The sequence below is a fragment of the Rhyacophila brunnea genome, unplaced genomic scaffold (genome assembly GCF_057557595.1).
Source record: "Rhyacophila brunnea isolate RB1 unplaced genomic scaffold, BYU_Rbru_1.0 scaffold_15, whole genome shotgun sequence".
NCBI lineage: Eukaryota > Metazoa > Arthropoda > Insecta > Trichoptera > Rhyacophilidae > Rhyacophila > Rhyacophila brunnea.
Window position 1 is genome coordinate 8933046 of NW_028232806.1, and position 22324 is coordinate 8955369.

General features: G+C 34.9%; 2 protein-coding genes across 4 annotated transcripts in view; one reads left to right on the top strand and one right to left on the bottom strand.

The window, feature by feature from the left end:
* Mgat1 (alpha-1,3-mannosyl-glycoprotein 2-beta-N-acetylglucosaminyltransferase) overlaps positions 1-22324 on the top strand; it is an 82522-nt gene that overhangs the window by 59193 nt on the left and 1005 nt on the right. The window lies entirely within an intron of this gene.
* The window catches only part of LOC147074898 (uncharacterized), a 35045-nt gene that overhangs the window by 2696 nt on the left and 10025 nt on the right, over positions 1-22324 (bottom strand). The window contains exons 2-4 of the mRNA XM_085943263.1: positions 17895-18129; positions 16983-17118; positions 752-1023 (exon numbers count right to left, since the gene is read on the bottom strand). Of these exons, the coding sequence (XP_085799389.1) occupies positions 752-1023; positions 16983-17118; positions 17895-18092 (606 nt within the window). The 5' untranslated portion in view covers positions 18093-18129. The remainder of the gene's footprint in view (positions 1-751; positions 1024-16982; positions 17119-17894; positions 18130-22324) is intronic.

A 22324-nucleotide genomic window follows, 5' to 3' on the forward strand; every position in this document is an offset into this window, starting at 1 on the left:
GTCCCGGAACTGACATTCAATTTGTTTTTCAATATGTTTGGACTCAAAATGTGAACCTGATAAGTTGAGAAAGTAGCAAATTCTTATATAAAAATCAGTTAAAAAACCTTTTCCACTAAGATTCACATTAGATACTATAAATCAATTAAAAAACAGTTTTTTTCACCAGTGCGTGTCATTTTATGTATTTTAAAGTAGTGTTACGTTATAAGAACTGCATTTCATTCAAATTTAACGTTCAATACACCTAATTATCAGTTTTGAATGCATTTATGTTCTTAGGACTCTGGTAATATATATATTTTATGCTTTAAAAGAGGGTGGTAGTCCAAAAAGTCTATTACCCAAAGTCAAGTCAAAAGTTTGGGAAACTTATTCAGAGCCGATTAAATGGAAAAATGAAAAAACCCCATGTTTGGTGGTGGAGCAGAAGTTGGAAAGCTATGGATTAAAAATTAACCCAATGCTTACGGGCCCTTTTATTAATTTTGTAATTAACGTGTTAATTTGCATTTGAAAAGTAATTAGGCCCGTAAACATTGGGTTAATAATGAATGTGTCGATTGGGTAAAATCTACATACTGCTCTTAAATATTGTTTGTTTGAAAATAGGATACGGATCCAATGTGTTGAATCATGAGCTCACAACGAATCCTAGTAAAAAGTCTATTAATATATTATATCGACACTAAAGATTCATATACTATGCTCCATCTTCAAGCAGTAAAGATGATTAAAAAAAAAATCTAACCATGGTAGCAGGCACTGGTGTTGGTATAGTCTCCAAGTGGTGTAGACTAGCGGTGCGCGTCCTCAGGAGTAAGGCAGCGGCCAGCAGCAGAGCGCCGAGCAGGCAAGACGCAGCGCCCATGCCGGTGCACCACCATACATACTTCCGCGGTCCCCCATTGTTTAGGTTATTGCTGTTGGCGGTGCCAGGCGCCCCGGTGTTGGTCGCTGATGCATTAGGTTGAGCTCGCTGCGATTGGACAGTGTCACTGTTGTTGCGGGTTGATGGAGAACCTGAAAATAAATTCAATTCAATTTTCTAATTTTGATCATAATTTAATATACATTATCCATGACACCTTAAAGTTATTGAAACGACACCTTCTAGGTAGATGAAGCTTTTACATAGATAAGTGAAGCTAATAATGAGTTTAGTAAAGGGTTTTTAGAGACAGAAACTACCTAGAGCTCTTCTCTTCATATTATTATGGTTTATGAAGGAACTCCAGTAGGCATTCGGCCTCCGGACAGCCCCACAGAGGGCAAAGAAACCATAATCTTCATCAGTATTATATTTACCAGGATATATTATTACAAATGATATTTTAGAAGAGGTTATATAGAGAAAAAACAAGATTATTTTAACTTACATTCACAGAATAGATTAATAAATAGAATTCAGATGGTTACACTACATTTTGAAGCAGGGTTTTGAATGTGTGTGTTCTACGAAAATAAAACACACATTATAGACATGTAATAGTGTGTTGCAACCTTCAAATACACCAATATTGAATGAATGTCAGTACATAATACACCGAGAGTAGTTGTCAGAACGAAGAACAAGCTTAGAATGACGTATTCTTGACACGTGTTCAAGTTTATTCTATATTCTTCCACACTCGAGATCGGTTGCCTGTTACTACACATCCGTTAGGTATTTCAGTTCCCAGTAATTATGTGTTCCCTGCTTACATTAGTATGCTTTATATCGACTTATGTCACATAAGTCGAAAAAATGAGAAGACAGTAATTTCTCACATTGTCGTAAAAGTCGTAATATTCCGCCATTTTCCAAGATGGCGGCAATTTCCTAACGATTCTAAATTAGTGGCCGGCAGATTCGTAATCAGCGAAAACTGAGACAGAATCAGTCAACAATATTTTGTCCCTTATGCCGTGTCCACATTGGCAACAAGTTGCTGGCAACCTCATTAAATTTCACGATAATTATCATATTTTATATGACCATAAATTATTTTAATCGAAATTTAATGAGGTTGCCAGCAACTTGTTGCCAATGTGGACACCGCTTTACGAAACAGATCGCTAAAACCGATTCCTATGAAATATTACAAAACTCTCATCAATATAAAAAAAATCTAGTTACCATTTTGTGTGATGAGTTTTCGCGCCAAACTTTGTGCATGGCTTATAGCAGTGGCGCACCCAGGGGGGGGGCAAGGGGCCTTGGCCCTCCCCAAAAACATTGAAATTGAAAGCCAATAGATTAGACAAATAAAAACACGGCAAAAAAATGATTTGAAACTCTCCAGCACCCTCTAGAAAAAATTCTTAGATTTTAATTTCTAACACAAAAATTTCGAAACACTAATCTCACGTTTTTTTAGAAACCCAATCCCTAATGGAACTGTCAAAAAATTCTCGGTGTCCACTCGAATTCCGGAGTGGTGTAGGTCATGACTGGGGAGGGCTGACAGGGCTCTAGCCTGGGGGCCCGGCGTGTCGGGTTGACCAGATAAGTGAGATAAACACACATCATAAATTAACTTTACTAGTAAAAAAAAGTCGCCTGCGCCGCTATTATACTTCATGGCCATGAACTTTTTCAATTACTTATATAATTGTGCAATATATTTTTTGATTATTATATGTCGATACTCGACAGCTCCATTATTAAAGTGAATGTATTGAAAATCGCCAATAATTCACTGTATAAGTACCCTTAATTTGAACTAAAACACAATTTGAAAAACGTTAATGTAGTGTTTCACACTGCCTTTAATATTAGCGGTAGGTAGGGGGGCCGCCAAATATCCTAGCCTGAGGGCCCGTTTCAGGATGTGGGGACCATGGTGTAGGTACACCGAGTGGAATAAACAACGATAAATTAGGCTGTGAAGAAGAAAAAGAGCCTATGGGACTAATTTACATTCTCCTCCTTGGGCCCCCCCAATATTAAATCCTGGGTGCGCCACTGGCTTATAGGTAGGTACTAGAGATTGGCAATGTTCCAATGCAATGAAACACCTGCAACGACTGTTTAAAATGGTTGCGAAATACCTGCATAATAAACATTATATTTATCCAGAGTGTGTATCTAATAGGGGTAAATAAATGATAATAATCAATAGAGATGTAAGTAACTACATACGCTGTGGTAATAATATTTTCTTTTGCATTAAAAGTCAACAGGCCGTAAAATTATTCGGAACATCCATAAAGAATAATATAAAAACAACCATCCACTTGCAGACCAGTCAACACGCAACGAGCTTTGGTCAGACGTTCTCAAACATTTTTTAGAATAATCATCTATGTCGCCTTCATCACGAATGATATAAGTTCGGTAAAACTATAGTGCATATCAAGTCATCACGGTCGTTTCTGGAACTAAAACTATCTGTGGAGTTTTATTAACATTAAAATGCATAAACTTTTTCGGAATCAGACGAAGAGCATTATTATTGCGAATGTAGAAGTATTGTGAGGAAGAGAAACAGAAAAGAAAGCTTTTAAAACCCTCAATAGTGCCAGAGATAGAGGATCTGTTATGACAAGTCAAACACGTAAAAATCACGTGACGTAACAGTGACGTGGAAGACTTGATACAGAAGTTAGTTTATCTACATCATGGGTGGCCAACCCGAGGCCCGCTGGGTATCAACTTGTGGCCCGTGGAGCAGTGACAACATAAAAATAATATCAAATGCTGCCGCTAGATGTGATAATTTCGCAAATTGAGATTCGATTTTGGCTCAAGATTTTAAAAAGCACCGTGTGCTTTTTGCTGCATTTGCAACGCCATTCTCCGTAGACGTGAATTTATTACCGGAAAATTTACAAATAATGGAACATTGTGAAATATGTTGCGATGAACAGTTAAAGGAGAAATTCCATCAGGTTGGTTTGGAAGAGTTTTACAAAACAAGGAGAAATATCTTGCATTTTACAAACATGCTCTAATGATGACTTCGCTATTTGGAAACACACGTGTGAACAGCTTTTTAGTCGGATGAAGCATATCAAATTCCGAGTGAGAACACGAATCACTGATGTGCATTTGGAAAACTGCGTGTAGGAAGAACCTCACTCGATATCGATGTTAATGCACTTAGTTCTGCCACACAAAATCAAACTTCTCACTAAAATTTATTATTTTTGTATTATTTTGTTTTTTTTTTATTATTTAAAAAAAGTCTAATCTAATAAATATGATTGATTCTCATTTTTGTTTTATTTTATTAATACATATTTCTTTTTTGTTTTGTATAATAAAAAAATGGTTGTGCGGCCCGGTAGGAAATCTCATTTTTTTAGAATCTGGCCCGGCTGCTGAAAAGATTGGCCACCCATGATCTACATGCAACAGTCTTCCTTGTAACTTGTAACAGAATAGTTAAATAAACATATTTAGGCAGTTCATTCCAAATTTTTACCTGACCAATTTGCTCATTATCTGTATAACTCATTAGAATGGTGAAAAAAAACTGTAAATGTTTATTGTACAGTTTTAACTGTAGTTACATGACTGCAAGTTCGGAAATGAAGAATTTAAAGTTTATATTTTGGTAAACTTTTCATTTGAGTTTAATTGACTCGTAATTTGAAAAAAATATTATATTAAGCTTACACACAGTCGATAATTGAATTAAAATTTTACTACATACCTATTATATTGTATTGTTTTCCTTTCTAGGGAAGTAATAGACTTTTTCGCCTTTCCCATAATATTTTATCTATCTGCAGATTGTACATAGGGGATAGAGTAATCACAGTATAATTTTAAAAGGTTAAACAAAAATAAAACACAACGAAACAACGAACCACAGTTTGAAATTCGGCGCATATTAAGAAAATAAGGCTCCTTGCTTACTGGAATAAAAAATAGCTTGGAAAGGAAATGCCTTCAAATCAAACAAGAATAGCATGGGGGTAATAGCTTCCCAACGTATAATCAGGAATAAGTTATAATATTATTAACGTTTGTAATAAAAAATAAAGTAGATATTACATCACTATAATTTAACTCTACTTTGCTCCCAACGAATGAATTACGAAGTTAAAACTCATTCCGAATTGAAAGCTTCAAGAAGCTTCGACATGAATGACAATATTTTTTAAGAAAAGCATTGGCGCACAGTGATACAGTACACGCCCTTTCTGACAATCTACTAAGCCACCATGGATTGTTTGTTACATGTAAAGATTGTAAAGTGTACGTATTACATTTCACCGTAGCACAGTTCGCCATGAGCTTTCTTATCGGAAAGAGATGGCCGTATTATACAGCACCGAGATGAAAAAAATACGCGTTGTTCTGTATTTCTAATTTAATTACATACTTTCTACTGTCTTGCCCTTGAATTTAGGTAGTTTTTATTACGTATTTTGAAAGTGTGTTAGGTACAAGTTGGTTTACAGGAAGCCAGGCGGGAGCCGCGCCAATTGTCATAGCTGATTTTGGCAAGGATGTGGGAGCCATGCATCTTATGAAAACTATCAACTGATGTCACTTGATTTAAATTTAATTCAAATTCTAATTGAAAGAGTTTTGTTCTGTCCTGAGCTGCTCAAGTCAGTCCGACCCTCAGTTGTACCAGATGGTTACATGTAAATTGTACGTAAAACATTTCACCGTGGCGCAGTTCGCCGTGAGCTTTCTATCGGAAAGAGATGACCGTATACTATACTATCTCCAATTGTATTAGTTTCAATATGAACATTAATTCAATTTTTATAGCTGATTTTGGCAAAATTCATGAATTTAAGAATGAAAACCTAACCTAACCTAACAAATAATCCAGTATATCTTCCAGGCTTTCTGTAAAGTGTAAAGACTAAAGTAAACCGACAAGAACCGTGTTTTTTTACATGAATTTTATCTCAGTACGATTCGACCAGGGAACTCTTCTGTGGATGCGACCCAAAGAGGTCGGTATTTAATATATTACGACCATTTATATTTCCGATACAACATTTCACGGTCATGTGTGATACGGCGAACTGCATACGTACAAATTTCCGGATACGAACCACCATCCGGTAAGCAAAATATCTAACCTAGCCTAATTTTATTGTTGGACTGTATAGATTATAAAGACACGCTACCGGAGACGTATCCTGGAGGCGGTTAAGACCCACATTGGATTGTAGTCACAATGGTGGTAGGTCACTATACCACAAATTTTACAAATACAAAAAAATGTACATTTTTTTTAATAGCCAATCTATAATAGTGCTTGTCAGACATGTTTCACTTTACATAAGGTAGAGCATCGACCCAAAAACACCTTGAATAATTTAGAAAGCAATTTAATATGGTGAGAATTTTCACAGAAACAATGCCCATGACAATAGAGTACTACCACGAAAAAAATCTATACCTACATATATTTCATAAATCAATGATTTCATTAATAACATATTATGTATAAATTGTAGGTAAGCAACGAAAGCTTCAGGTTGATTTAATGCAAAATAATAAACTTCTAAAACATGCTTGTTAATTTGAATAAGCATTTATTTTCTCATACATAATAACTATGAGACGTAAGATACAATTAAGTCTGTCGTGTCCACATTATTTCACACCGATAATTTTCTTTTTACTTATATGAAAAGATCAAAGCACTGCTTTCTATATTTACACAGTAAAATGCAGTGCTCAGAGTTAAAGTCGACCAAATGTAATAATTAACAAAAGTTTACATAAGAGAAGCTTTTAAATATCCTTTGATTGGTAATAATTTTGACAGGGTGAAATTAATTTTCAATACATCGTAGGTAAATATTACAATATTTAACACTGATTACATCTAATTTGTACGTATTACATTTTGCCATAATATGGCTGTCATATTATGACTAGGGAGCGGATGTATATTCAACAAAAAACATGATTACATGCATGCACATAATATGCACTTAAAATCATTAAAATATGCAGAAAACCAAAGAAATATGCAGTTAAAAATCGTCATTTTTTTAATGAAAAAAATGTAAATTCCCACTTCATCCAAAACAACTGATAAAAAATCGAATAACAAATTAATAATCTCAATCAATATAATACAATTACAAAAAACATACAAATAATCAATACAGATACTCGTAAAGTTAATCAATTACAATTTTTAAAATAGTTTGTTTACAAGTACTAATAATTGAACAAGAAATGCAATGTAAACTAAACACAACTTTAAAAAACAAAAACGACACACATAACTATTCCTAAATACTATTTGCTTTTTCTTTGTCAGAAAAATTATTTACAATATTTTTTTTCAATATCGAGCTCTGGCATTAAATTTTTCCGCATATCTCTCAGTACCTACTTATTTTTGTTTTCTGTGGAAAATGACCTTTCAACGTGTATAGAGGCAATTGCGCAAAATTTAAATAAAGGTGCCAGAGATGACGTCACCTTTTCTGATAAATCTACAGCTCGGTTATTCCATTAAAAATGCAAGTGCATCTAAATTCTAAACTATCTACTTACCTAACTAATTTAGTTATATTTCGATGAAGTTTCCATGAAATTATAAATGCAAAAGCCCTAAAATATGCATTTAGTTATGAAATATGCACTAACGACTCATATAATGCATTTATATGCATAATAAAATTTACTTTTGGATTCCGCGTCTTTCAAAACGGATTTCTGTGCAACTCTCATAGCTGTTCATACACCCTAACAAAACATGCACTAGCATATAAATCCGGTCCCTAATTATGACAGTTCACAATGAGCTGTTTTACCGGAAAGAGAAAAATGAGAGGTTATTAGTATTTTCTAATATGGAGTATTTTCCAATTCAATAAGAACATTAATTTGATATTGATTGGTACGATTTGATACCAACGACTAACGAGCAAATACCAGAAGTTTATATAAATATATATGAAATGATTGTCTTCTTCTTCTTCCCTTGTATTACGGTGGTTTTTATGTATTTTTAAGTGTTTTATTGTGACATTCATTTGATGTCAATACTATACGACTATCTATTTCAGATACAACAAAGCACGTAAATATACCCGACACATGTCCAACTGACTTTCTGCTTACAGACATATTGTAGTTTAAAAGATATGATCATCATCAGAGGCGCGACAACCCGGTGTGGGTCCTGGCCTCCTCCAACAGCTCCCTCCACCTGTCCCTATCCAGTGTGACCGCTTTCCAATTCGGCCCCCGATTGCGACCCCCAGAATACGGCAATCACTGGCAGCTCCATCCAACTAGCGAATCTTTGACCTGCCTCTTCTTCTACGCCCTATTGGATTGCTGGACATCACTCTCTTTGCCGGTTCATTGTCATTCATACGATGCACATGACCTAGCCATCGCAATCTCCCAATCTCAATCTATTGAACTGCGCTGCAATCTTCGTACAGCCCGTAGAGCTCAGCATTATATCTTCTCCTCCAATTGGTGCCGTCCCTGATCGGTCCATATATACGACGAAGAATTTTTCTTTCAAAGATGTTCAGGGCTCGTTCATTTCGCAGAGTTAATTTCCAGGTTTCCGATCCGTAGGTGAGTTTACAAGTGTCTTGTAAAGAGTGCTTTTAGTTCAGCGAGATAGTATGCGGGACTTGAAATGTCTTAACAGGCCAAAGTATAACTAGTACTAAGATATGATACTTATCTTTATTCGGCCATGTATTGTTTACTACTTTTACGTTGTGTAAACGTGAACTCTGATATTATTGCTGGCATTGATATGACGTGTAGACGGATGTAAGAAATCGGGAGTATCAGGTGTTTGTTCTCCCAATATGCAGATTTAACCTGCCATTGGTGATTCCAATTGGGAGTGCAATAACTGTGTTCAGCAAAATCGGTTCGGACATCGAAAAAAACCACTCGCGTGAGATGAATTTAGGTGGACATTGTTTTGTAATAATTTGTCTAAATACCAACTGTTTCTCAACATATTCGGTGTACCTATTTACCTAGGTGTACATTTTTAAAATTTATTTTAGCGTCTTATTCATTGTTTTACGTATTTCTCTTTATATTATGTTTCATGTCGTGTCGAGTTAAATTACCTGTAGGTAGGTATATCGCGTGTTACCGAACGGCGAAACCCTAGCCGCTAAAAGCCCAATACTATAAATAGTATCTACACCAGTTGCTTTTTTCTCTCCAACACCCGACACGTCCCAACACACGTCTGCGTGCTTATACGGTGGTGCTGAGAAATTTAAAAAAAATGAGAAATTTTCCCTCGCGGATAACTAGTCGCAATGGATAACTTGTACGTATGCAGTTCGCCGTATTACACTTCACCGTGAAATGTTGTATCAGAAATATATGGCCGTATATTAAAGACAGTCCAACCTCTTTGGGTCGTATAGTACTGACATAAAATTCATGTCTAAATAAAACACATTTCTTGTCGGTTTACCCTTTACTTTACAAGAAGCCAGCGGCAAACAAATTTTGAAAATAGCCAATATATTAGATTATTTGTTAGGTTAGGTTTTCAGTCTTGAATTCATAAATTTTGCCAAAATCAGCTGTAAAAATTGAATTAATGTTCATATTGAAACCAATATCTACAATTGGAGACAGTATAGAATACCTACGGTCATCGCTTTCCGATAGAAAGCTCACGGCGAACTGCGCCACGGTGAAATTTTTTACGTACAATTTACATGTAACCAACTGGTACAACTGAGGGTCGGACTGACTTGAGCAGCTCAGGACAGTACAAAACTCTTTCAATTAGAATTTTAATTAAATTTAAATCAAGCGACATCAGTTCATAGTGTTCATAAGAAGCATGGCCCCCATATACTGAAGTGGGCACACAGGCCTGGATCTATAGCGGGCTCCCTACCTATCGCTAAGGTTAATGACAGTGTGATATTTATAAGTAGTGTTCCCCAAGTGGTTTCCACGTAACCCCAGGGTTAAGGGTATTCCGTGTATTTTTAGCGATTTTTAAATAAATCCAGTTGATTTATTGAGTTGTCAGCACTTATATATTATGAAGCATTGATCGCGACTTCCTTTTGTGGTAGCCAAGTAACATGTAACCATTGTAAACCTTCTGCATATTAGATAAAAAGCCATTTTATAAGTTAGGAAACACAGTTAAAATAATTATAAAATTAAATTGCCAATCATGACGTCACCTGAAATTACATCGGACAACCACATATATTTTAATTTTAATAATTATTATTAAGGAAAATAGCGCCGCATGTGTTTTTTTTATATAAGAGCAAATTTGTGTTTGTTGTTTTTTAACTTAACTGGTTGACCCGCCACGCCGGGCCCCAGACTAGAGCTTTGCCCCCCCCCCTCCCCTTGTGCGGTGAATAATATGACAGTGTAGTAGTAAAGTTAAGCTCACCAAAGACATCTGAATATGCAGGTGGCGAGTACGGTGGTGGGGGACATACACCCAAAGGGCTTACGATGTCAAGTCGTCGGTGGTTCATCAATTGGATGAAACTGCATCCTCCCAGCATTACTTCGGTCGTCAATGTCTAATTCATAACACTATTCCACTCAATTCGATAGTTTTTCTCCAAGTTAACCACGCGAACCTCAATAATTTTACTGTCCCCACGGGTCACCATGTTTGTATATTCATGAAGGTAATTTTTATATCTGACTATTTTCTGTACCTGCCTAACAGCTTGCTGTGAACGTCTTGAATTAATTTATATTGAAAAAAACGAGAATTATTACTGTGTAAATTTATACTTCGAATCCTGGGTCTGGCAAACATACATATTGTTTTTCAATGTGTGTTTGGAATCAGAGCTGGACCTAATAGATTGAGCAAGTGAAGTTAATTAATACAAACCTCCACACTGATTTTCTTAAGATCGGGTATGGTCAAAAAAATGGGTAGAATTGAGCTGAATGGACGAATGGCTAGTAATCTACCATAATTTCTTCATCGTAAAATACAAATTGAGAAAAAGCTAACCCTGTGCAATAGAAGAGGTATCATTTGCCATCACAATAACGCCAGATCTCATAAGGTACAAAAGAACCTCCAAAAACGGTGGCAGTTTAATTGGAAAATCATGGTGCAAACTGCATCCACCTTTTATCATATTTATCGCAGTCTACAAAACTATTAAAAAATATTATGAATTGGAAACGGTTTAGTACAAACGATGATGTCCAAATTTGATTCAGTCTTCAGCTCAAAACTAAGAGAATTCTATTGCAAAGGGAATTGAAAATATATGGACAGAATCTTTGAAAATAATGGAAAATATATTCATCATGATATTATCTTGGATTAAACTTTGAAAAAAAGTTTTTTGGCATCATTGCAAACTTTTTTTAATACTAGGTGACCTAATATAATATAAGATTGCAAATGCGTACGTAAGTATTTATTTAATTAAATATAAAAAGATGAATTAAACTTATTATTTGGTTATATTATTATTGCGTAATAAAGAGTTTTAAAAATACGTAGGTACCTAATAATATTTTAATTTAAAGCAAAGTTAAGTTACCTGTAAATTATTTTAAACCATCCACGAGTGACATATTGATTGACAGAAAATAATATACGAAATGGTTACAGGTTACCTGTGTTTGTGTATTTAAAACAACAAAAAAATAAGTAGTAACAAGCTTTTAGCTAGTATGTATAATAAACGATCATTCAGGACCTTCAAACATGGAAATTTAAAAACACCTATTCCGGCCTATCAATTATGATACCTTAGTGCAAAATAATTAACCAATCAGCTAAAAAAAACATTGTTATTTTCACACACAAACAATAATAATTAACTTGCGAAAATGAGTAAAGCACGACTCTTTAACACTGAACACTGTCACGCAATTTTGAAACACGTGATTTCGATTGATTAGAACTGTCTAATAGTGTGAAATTTGCAAACATAATATTTATGACAACATAACCTCAAAACGTAAATAATAAGGGAAAGAGGGCGACAACCTCTACCGACTACCGACCCTTCTCAGTTCAGTGGACGCCAGAGGCGAACTCTGACATTTAAAACGCCGGCGGGCTTTAATCGTTTGACACACTTAAATACATCGTACGTGGTACATGCAAATTAATTATCAAATTTAGTTTTCAGAATTCAGGTTTTTGTAAATTACTCATTAGCATTATAAACAACAATGACTAGCACGCAAGGTAGAAAATTTTACGAACCGGAGTTCGATATTTTACCGCAAGAATGCTCGATTTTTTTGTTATATACCTACCTAAGAAGCACAAATGCAATAATACAATTTAAACTTCTAATACCCATATCTACTCAAGATTTGACCAGGCAAAACTTTTCAGCGCCTTAAAAATCTCAGTTCTATAAAATATACACAGTACCTACTGTCGAGTTGACTGGATTGTTTGAGAAACGTTGTAATTATTCTCTTGTTTCCCCTTATCTGCTACCCATAAACATTGCTAAAGCCTCAATTACATTGAGCTTCTTTACGAGCTGTTTATTGCTTGCTAAGTTCAAGCTACGAGCCGGCGAATTTACAATCTGTCTGTAAAGTCGCCCAGTGTAATCATCGAATAAGCTAATAAGCAGGTTGTAAACATTCTACCGAGAAAAGTTGAAAGCCGGTCAACTTTACACGCTATACGCCGGCGTGTGGGCCTACTGCGTCTGCGCAGTAGAGCGCAGTACCAACCTTCCGGTAAAAAAATGAACTACGTTCCGTCAAAATAGTCGCTGGTTTGTGGCTTCTCAGCGAATGAAAAGTTTTGTGTGTAATCATCAAATCGCAGTAGCTGAATCGCCCGCTTTTAAATTCGCCAATAAACAGCTCGTAAAGAAGCTCAATGTAATTGAGGCTTAATACGCATACCTATAAGGGACTAAAACAGGAAAATAACGCAAAAGCTCATTATTTTTTGTATACATGGGTAATTTGCCATACATCCCGATTTGACAGGGATTGGGTCCCGAAGTCCAGGCGGTTTGTCGTTTTGTCCCTTTTTATATTGTTATACATGTGGATGAAGAATGAGGGATAGAAAGGTGCAGAATAATATAAAAATGCTTTTGAAAATGTTGTTATAAGGTCGTGTATGTGGAGGAATTCTGGTCTTCCAACAATGACATACTATGGAGAACCACTGTGAAGAAAATGGATTCAACTCTTCAAGAATTTTGAGCATAAAAAGTATTTCATTCCAAATTTACGCATTATTGGAGTACATAATATTATCTTTTGTCTACCAGGCACTTCTGCTACGGCCGATAATGTGTTTAAAATCATGAATGATGTTTGGTTTGCAAATAGAGGTAGAATGGCTGCACCAAAGTTCACCAGTCAAAGGTATGTTGTTGTGTAAAATAAACATATTTGTTTTCTTACTGGGCCCGTTTAAGACCATTCATAATTGTTTCCAATTTCCAATTCGTATTTTTTTATTCAATAGATTCTTTTATCCTGGCTTGGAAAGTCTAATAATATAAGTATGTACGTGATTTTCTTGGATCTGTTTTTATTTGGTATAAGATTTTTGTAACAACCAAAAATTTCATTAGACTATGACCATTTTAGATCGAGGAAAAAAAAATACAAAAAATACAGCACTGTACGACTCTACTTGTACACGAACGAACTGAACTGAAAAATTTCCTTTTCAGTCAGGCAAAAACATCAATATTGCATCGCAACTCTACAAATCAATGTATACATCTCATACTACGAATGCCGCTTTTGATTCTGCACCTCCCGTATACCCATCCCTTTCTAGAAGCCAATATTTAAGAAAATAGGAAAAGGGGATAGGGGAAAATTTTAAAGTCTTCAAAATGATGTTCCGTGAGCTAGCTTACAACTTGCATTCCTCTCTCGCATATAGTAAAATGCACCCGCGAAAAGGGAGAAAAATATATATTAGCATAGTGTAGACACTCTCTTATTTGCATACTGCAATGCAAATTTATATTACTTACTGTAGTCATCTGAGACGGATTTTCTTTAAGCTTATATTGTAATATGCAAAATTATTTATCAGTGCATAAGACAAAAAATAAACAATTGTGCTTATTTTCTCATACTTGCATTGGCGATTTTCTTGGACGCGGATGATACACTCGTCAAAAGATGTAAAAGGGGGCTTCGAAACAGTTCAAGACTCATATGAATAAGAAAATAGATAAATCAGAATCTTAAAAAGGTGCGCATTTCTCACAAATTGAGTACCTATAACATTTTACACAAAACATAACACATTCCTGCAACTAAAATTACAGGTGGCCACAAAATCAGTCAATGCATCGGGCATCCACGTCCTTAAACCCGCCATTGGATACATGGGAAATGTGATGTACGATGATAAAATATTTAACGGCCCACATGCTCAGCGTACGTCAAAATGGAGCTTTTATGCTATTTTCAAAGCAAGATCCTGGACATTCCTTAAACGTTGTAGATAATCTATTTACATAATTTTGTAGCCTTATTATCCTTTATATTTATTTTAATGGAAACTTTGCTGGTTGCAATAACTTATCATTATTATATTTAAAATTTTTGTAATCAATATGTTTCCTTAATAAATATTAAAAAAAAAAGCATTTGATGACCGCATAAAGTATTTTTATTACATAAAATAGTATTCTTTTAAACCTCTCGCACTAATTGTTTTAGAATATAGTCATATTTCAGTACGTCCATGTGAAGTGGTGTTAAGATTTTTTATATTTATTAATTTTTAAAAGCATTTATAAAACCATTAGTAAAATTAATGTCGACATTATTATAGTGAAATATTTACAATCAAAAATTATATTGCTCTGTGATCCCAAATTTGACAAGAATTAGGCATTTTATTATTCAAAAAATGGGCAAGATTTACACATTTAAAGATACTTTTAAAGATACTGATTATAATCTATGTCTTTGACCATTCAATTGTGATAAACATTCTACGAATAATGTTTGCTTTATAATAATTATTGACCTAAGAATAAGGTAGTATTTTTTTGAAATACGCCATTTCTATTGGCATTTCCCAGTGGCTAAGCTACAACATACGGCCGTAGCCATAAATTGACAAACGATAAATGAAGTAGGGAGTAAGATCATGGTAACGCGCGTGTTTAAATATGTACCGTTAATATAATTTTGAAGCCTTATTATCCTTTATATTTATTTTAAACATTTGGTGACAGCATAAAGTATTTTTATTACATAAAATAGTATTCTTTGAAACCTCTCGCTTTAGAATATACTTAGTCATATTTCAGTACATAAATGTGCAGTGGTGTTAAGATTTTTTACATTTATTAATTTTTAAACGCATTTATAAAACCATCAGTATAATTTTATTTATATCGACATTATTGTAGTGAAATGTTTACGATAAAAAAATTATATTGATAATCTCTGTGATCCCAAATTTGACAAGAATTAGGCGTTTTATTATTCAAAAAATGGGCAATATTAACACATTTGAAGATAATTCTAAAGATACTCATTATAAGCTTTGTCCCCCCTTAAACAAATATCTATTATCCAGAATAGATAATCATTTATACTTTATTTATAGATACCATAATGAATTCAAATGACGATAAAAAAGAAATTTAGAACATTTTTAACAAATTTAAAACAGGAATATAGAACCATTTAAGGATGTTTAGAATCACCAGTATTGGTCATGTCACAGGTAAAATATTTTGATTAGGTAATTAATTCTTTTATTTGTATAAACCGTAAAGAACCGAAAAAGATTTCAATGTATAGGTATAGGTACAACGTTTTTAAGACAGTTTATATACAATGTTTATTCTTTTATGGACAGATGTATCTTGGGGCCGTATGTATGAGATTCCCAAATTCTTTATAAGCTATTTAACCGATTTTCCATCGAATAGCTTATTACACTCTTTGTGACGTAAGCGATCTGACGTCACGCGCCATTAAAAATGGCTGCCTCAGCTGTCACTTTCAAATGTCATTTTAATTTTGCATTCATTGCAACAAACATTTGGTTGAGGCCCTTATTCGTTTTGTAGATTCTGTAAAACATTTGCGAACTTTAAAAACAGTTCCTAGTCGTGCTGTTTACAAAATACGTATAATTTTGATCCCTAGTCTATAATCTAGATAGTAGGTAACTGATAAAATGCCTCGCTTATTTCGCTTGCAATATTTCTCATGGAGACATAAGATGGACTTTCGTAAGATTACGATAAAATATCTCCGCTAAACCACCGCAAAAATATGTATCTACTGCTGTATCTGGCATTAAAATATACAATTGTAAGCATTCTGCGTTCTTCAAAATATTACGGTACCACCTACCTACCTAGTTAATTATTGTAAGATAACTGTAATAAACAAGGCACAACTCTCAAATACACTGGAAACATCAATAGTATCATACGGTGATTGGTATAAATGATAATATTATACAGAGATCATTACATATTATTGTCTTAAATCATTTGCATTTTCTGTCATTTATTCTTATTCTCTTTTGACATCTCAATAATTGAAGTGAAGTTAGTCATAATAATATTCAGTGTTGCCACCAAATGTATTCAGTGTTGCCACCAAATGGAAAAGTTTACTGGCAATACAACCTTTCGTACAGTAGAATAATTATAAAATACATGTGATAAAATAGCTGATAAATTATTTAAAGTTCATAATAATTATTCATGTATAATTATTAAATTCATATGGTACCGTTCGCACACTTTCAGACACATTTACAATTTCAAAATTTTGAATTATTTATCGGGGAATGAAATTTTATAATACGAACACCATGACACATGATATGTCACATTCGTGACGTCACTTAACAGCTAATTACGTTTTTACTCATGCATACAAACGTGCAGTATATAGCCTATAAGGTTTTTGGGAATCTCATGCATACGACAGTTGGTCTAGACTTATTAGGTATTGCATTATCATTAGAGCCTAAATGCGGTTTCCTGTAAGTTGTTAACTCGATGATACATATCATAAAAGTGCGTATTATAATAGATAAAATAATGATGTGGTGACTTACCAGTGGCGTTTCTAGGCGGAGGCCTCGGGGGCAGGGCAGGTGGTCTCTCGCTCTTGACTCTGTCACCGACCGACCCACCGCCACCCCCTGTGCACTCAGCATACTGGGATCCCCCGCAGGAGCATGCCACGTGATACTGGATGACAAAAGTAAACAATAATATCATATTAAAAAATATATCAATTATTTTCTCCATGGGAGTCTAGGGAATCCAATCCCGGGATCCCGGACAATTTTCGATACCTCTGAATCCCGGGATTAGTAAACATAATACAGAAAACTTCGGGATCGCTTTTTTGTATAAATTTATGTTAGTGAAGTGTATGTACCTACACACGTCACAGGGGGAATCGCCGGATGCTCACTGATAATAAATAACCATTTTTTTGTTGTCATACGACATACGCAATCGTAAAAACATAAGAAAAATGATAAATTCGTTCATTTAACCAGCTAGACGTCACTGATGTTCTGGCACGCGAACGGCGTCTAACCGCCATGCCAGTGCCACGAACGTGCATGCAGGCACTTGTTTCCACGCCGAATTTTATGAATGTTATCTTTTCTTATAAATAAATTTAAAAAAAACTGTTTTACTTTCACATTTATATCTATATTACAATATTATTTACTCCATTAAACCCATGTATTTCCATGATTGAATGTACACAATATTAACATTAAATGTCTTAAATAGTATAAATTATACTAGACAGTTTTGACCGATTTTATCAATGCTATTTGTAGAAATAAAAAAAATATTAACTATCGAAAAAGACGCCAATCCCGGGATCGTCGAATTGTAATCCCGAAATCCCGAGATCAAAATTTTGTCTCAGGATTGGATTCCCTAGTCCCGTCTATATTATGTAATTGAAAAGCGATATTATTATGTGTGTTACATGATCATACCTTGTGCAGATCGCTGGAGACGGAGGCCGTCGAAGCGGTGGTGGATGGGTCGCAGTCCGCGCATGAGGCGTTCCTCGAAGCCATGCCCCCTGAATAGGAAGACGAAGAGTCTCCCGCGGCCGGCGATAACAGCGTGACGGACGAGGCTACGTCACCGGCATCTGAGCGAGCTGGTCTGCGCCGTTTTGAAGAGTGCATTTGTCGTCATGTTCGGCGCGACATTCGATTCGTTTGTCTGAAAGAAAAGAAGATATATTAGAATTATTATTATGGATCGTTCACTAACGGTTGTTCGCTTTAATGTGTTTGGACACCCACACAATAATAATATGCTTATGTGGCTAATCGCAGGATATCCGAAAGTTTACCAATAAGTCGAGTGAAAAGGAATAACTACTAAGTCTGTCCGACCCAGTAGCGAAGGGTGGAGGTAGGCTGTTAAAATCCGCCATAAATACTGCACATTAAACTTTGTTAGTCATACGTATTTGTTTTTATTAAACTAAAACTACAATTTACAGGTGGTGTAGGTTAGTTTTTAAAAAATAATTAAACCTTGCCTTAGTCATACGTATTTGTTTTTATTAAACTAAAACTACAATTTACAGGTGGTGTAGGTTAGTTTTTAAAAAATAATTAAACCTTGCCTAAATCAAGCCTTAGCACAAGTTATAAGGTATTCACAATGATCCTGAAGACAAAACTGGAAGGTTACGCGGAAAACATAGTAAGTGAATATCAAGCTGGCTTCAGGGCAGGAAGGTCTACAACGGATCACCTCTTCACAGTTCGCCAAATACTGGAAAAATGCTGGGAATTCGATGTAGACATTTATCAGCTCTTTATTGAATTTAAGCAGGCATATGACAGCATCGACCGGGAAAAACTATTCACTGTCCTTCTGGACTTTGAAATCCCACCAAAACTAGTCAGGCTTGTTAGAATCACACTGCAGAATACACTCTCCCAGGTGAAGGTGAATGGCCAACGGACGGAGGGCTTTGAAGTATCTCGGGGTCTTAAGCAAGGAGACGGATTGGATCCCATGCTGTTCAACTTAGCCCTCGAATCCGCTATCAGAAAGTCTCAAGTGAACAGGAGCGGCACTATATTAAGCAGACCTAGCCAATTGGTTGGCTACGCAGACGACCTCGACATGATGGGTAGAGCCATACAGATTGTGAAGAAAGAATTTGACCGCCTCCAAAGGGCCGCACTAGAGATTGGCTTAAGAGTAAATGAAAACAAAACTAAAGTCGTGGTACAAAGCCGACAAAATCAGAGTAGGCTGGGCCAAAGTTCCAGTTTTGGAAACCATCAATTTGAGGTTGTCAACCGGTTCACATACCTGGGTTCCAATATTACAAAAGAGAACGAGGAACTGGAAGAAATAAAAGCCCGAATAACCGCTGCAAATAAATCGTACTTCTCATTGCTGCCCATATTCAAATCCAGAAATGTCCACAGAAAAACTAAGACGCGGCTCTATAAAACCGTCATACGCACAGTCGTTGCATACGGGTGCGAGTCATGGACGCTAAATGTGAAAGCAGCTGAAATGGTGGATTGCTCTGAGAGAAAGATCCTTAGGCGGATATACGGACCCATGAATGATGGTGGGGAGTGGAGAATTAGGTACAACATGGAACTATACCGCTTATACCAAGATTCAAAACTCTCCAACTTCATAAAACTCCAGAGGCTAAACTGGGCAGGCCATGTCCAGCGCATGCCTGAGTCACGGATACCGAAGAAGATCCTCGAAGGAAACCCAGGAGGGAAAAGGCCAGTGGGAAAGCCACGCACACGATGGGGTGATAATGTTACAAAAGATGCCAACCAGATACTAAAAATCAGGAACTGGAAAATACGTGCGGAGGACCGTTCCGGCTGGAGGACAGCGGTGGAAGAGGCCAGGGCTCTACTTGAGCTGTAGCGCCATCGAAGAAGAAGAAAATCAAGCCTTAATAGTTTTGGTATACTTTGGGCAATATAACAAAATTGTGTACACTTTTTAATTAATACTTATTTGTTTTCGTTTGATTAAGAATACATAATATTACACATATTGTTGGTTCATTTTTATTCATTAAGCCCTGCCTAAATAGATGAAAAATATTATTCTATCTATAAAATATCCAAAGTTATGTTTCAATTAATTGCATAATTTTAGATGTTTTATAGATAGACGAGTATTTTTGACTATTATTTATTATGGCTTGGTTTCGCATGGTTTAATTGAATTTTAAAAACTAACCAACACCGTCTGTAAATTGTAGTGTTATATCAATGAAAACAAATACGTATGACTGACAAAGAGTGTGCACTATTTATGGCGGATCTTAACAGCCTACCCCCACCCTTCGTCACTGGTACTAGTCTTTGTTCAGATTCACTTTCTTACATTATGGTAGAGGCTCGGTCTTCCGAAGGCTCTCTTCAATGGCGTTATTATTGAAAATCTCAATATACTTATTTTTGTCGAAATATATATATTTTTTTTTTTTTTTTTTTTTTAATGGGATATCGACATTTTTTTACTTTTTATTCTTCAAAAATGTCAAAATAAAACTAACATAATATTATCTACTTACGAGTATCAAGTATTTCCAAAATTTTCCGAGAAAATAATGCCTCGATGAACATTATTTCAGGATAGTTGATTTAAGACTGAGGGAATCTTTTCTGTGAAGGTTTCAAGAAATCATGAATAGTAAAGCGATTCTAGTAAATGTTATAAATTCTCCCAATGCAAATGACAACCATTTTTTACCACGTTTTTCTTAGCTCGTATTCTTATTAATCCAGTGGTTGTTTATCCAGTACAAATCTTGCAATCGATTTTTAACTAACTTCCCGACTAGCTATACATTTTAAACTTTTAAAATATATCAGAATACGATGCCAATGCATTTTTTAATACTTTTAGCCATCTTTAAGTAGAATTGAATTCATTTTCAGTTCATTCTGTTTTGTATGAAAAGTTATTTCGGAAGAAATCCGTAATCCAATCCACTATTATTGGTTGCTAAGGGGGTGGTCCTAGCAACTAAATTATTAATATATACGTGCATTACTATGGAAATCAAAATGGCATTTCAGTATTCTATATTTGTTTGTTGCAAAATAGCAAAAAAATGATTTGTTAACAATTGTCTTATTTGTCCAAAATTATTAATACATAGAATTGTCAAGTTTATATGATTCAACAGAAAATTTTAAAACGTGGTATATAAAAAGTTGTAATTATTTTCTTCTTCATTTGATATTGACAATTGCACTATGGAGATGCAATTGTCTCTACTTAACGAGGAAAGAGCTCATAATATAAGTATACCTACGTTTTATACGTAGTACTAAAATATATAAAAATCTGGAGAAAGCAAAAAGTAATCAGATGTTACAGTAGAAGTTGCCTGCTATAAAAGAACTAGAGAATGCAGACATAACTTATTTATTTATATTCTTCCAATTTTACGCTGTTAATGAAACATTTTTAAATATACTTATCTATGGCACTCATATTTTAGCTCTTCTATGCCAAAAGTTTGCCGATCTATTCTAGTTCATGGGAACCATAAGTGGGTAGGTAATAGGTAAAGGACCAGTTTTATTATAGAACTTTGGCAAATCACCTGGCGTATATAATACAATACTACCTGTACAGATTTCAGAGTAAATAATAAACAATGAGACCGTCAAAAGCACTGTATTCCGTAGTCGAAAGTATTTTTGTGAACAGGTGAGAGAGGGCAGGTTAGTCAAGGTAGGTGCTGTAATAAACAGTGTGTATTATCCTCAATACTTCGAATGAGAGAATAACTTCATAGAAACCAAGAAAGGTTACCAATATATCTACCTTTAAAATTAAAACGAGTAGTTACCTGTTATAGGTATGGTAGCTAGATTCGGAGAATGTGAATACGGGACATTTTTAGTGGATTACGATAACTGGCATCTCTGTTGAGAATTTAGATTATAAGTAACATTTTTCATATGACTCAGGATTTTTGTCTTGACACAGGATTGTTATTTATTTTGTTGCAATCTAAGCACCGAAATAATTTATGATTTTAAAATATGCAACTATGAATTATTATTATTAAAAAGTAAATCATGTTTATTCAGTAAAAAATAGTTTCATTAAAAAATAGTCAATAGAATAATATAAAGTTCCTGCAACTATTGGACTTGGCGATTACGAACAGAATAATAAACTTTGTATACAATATATCCCTACTTAAGTACCTGAAACTAACAGTGAGATAAAAAGAAAGAAAAGTCGATTTTTAGATAATTATGCCAATCGATTTCTGCCCATCTATTCTATACACAAGGCTGCTATCAGCAGCTATCGGGCAGTGGAGAGGGGTGGAGGTAGGCTGTTAAGATTCGACACAAATAGTGCACACTAAACTTTGTCAACCATA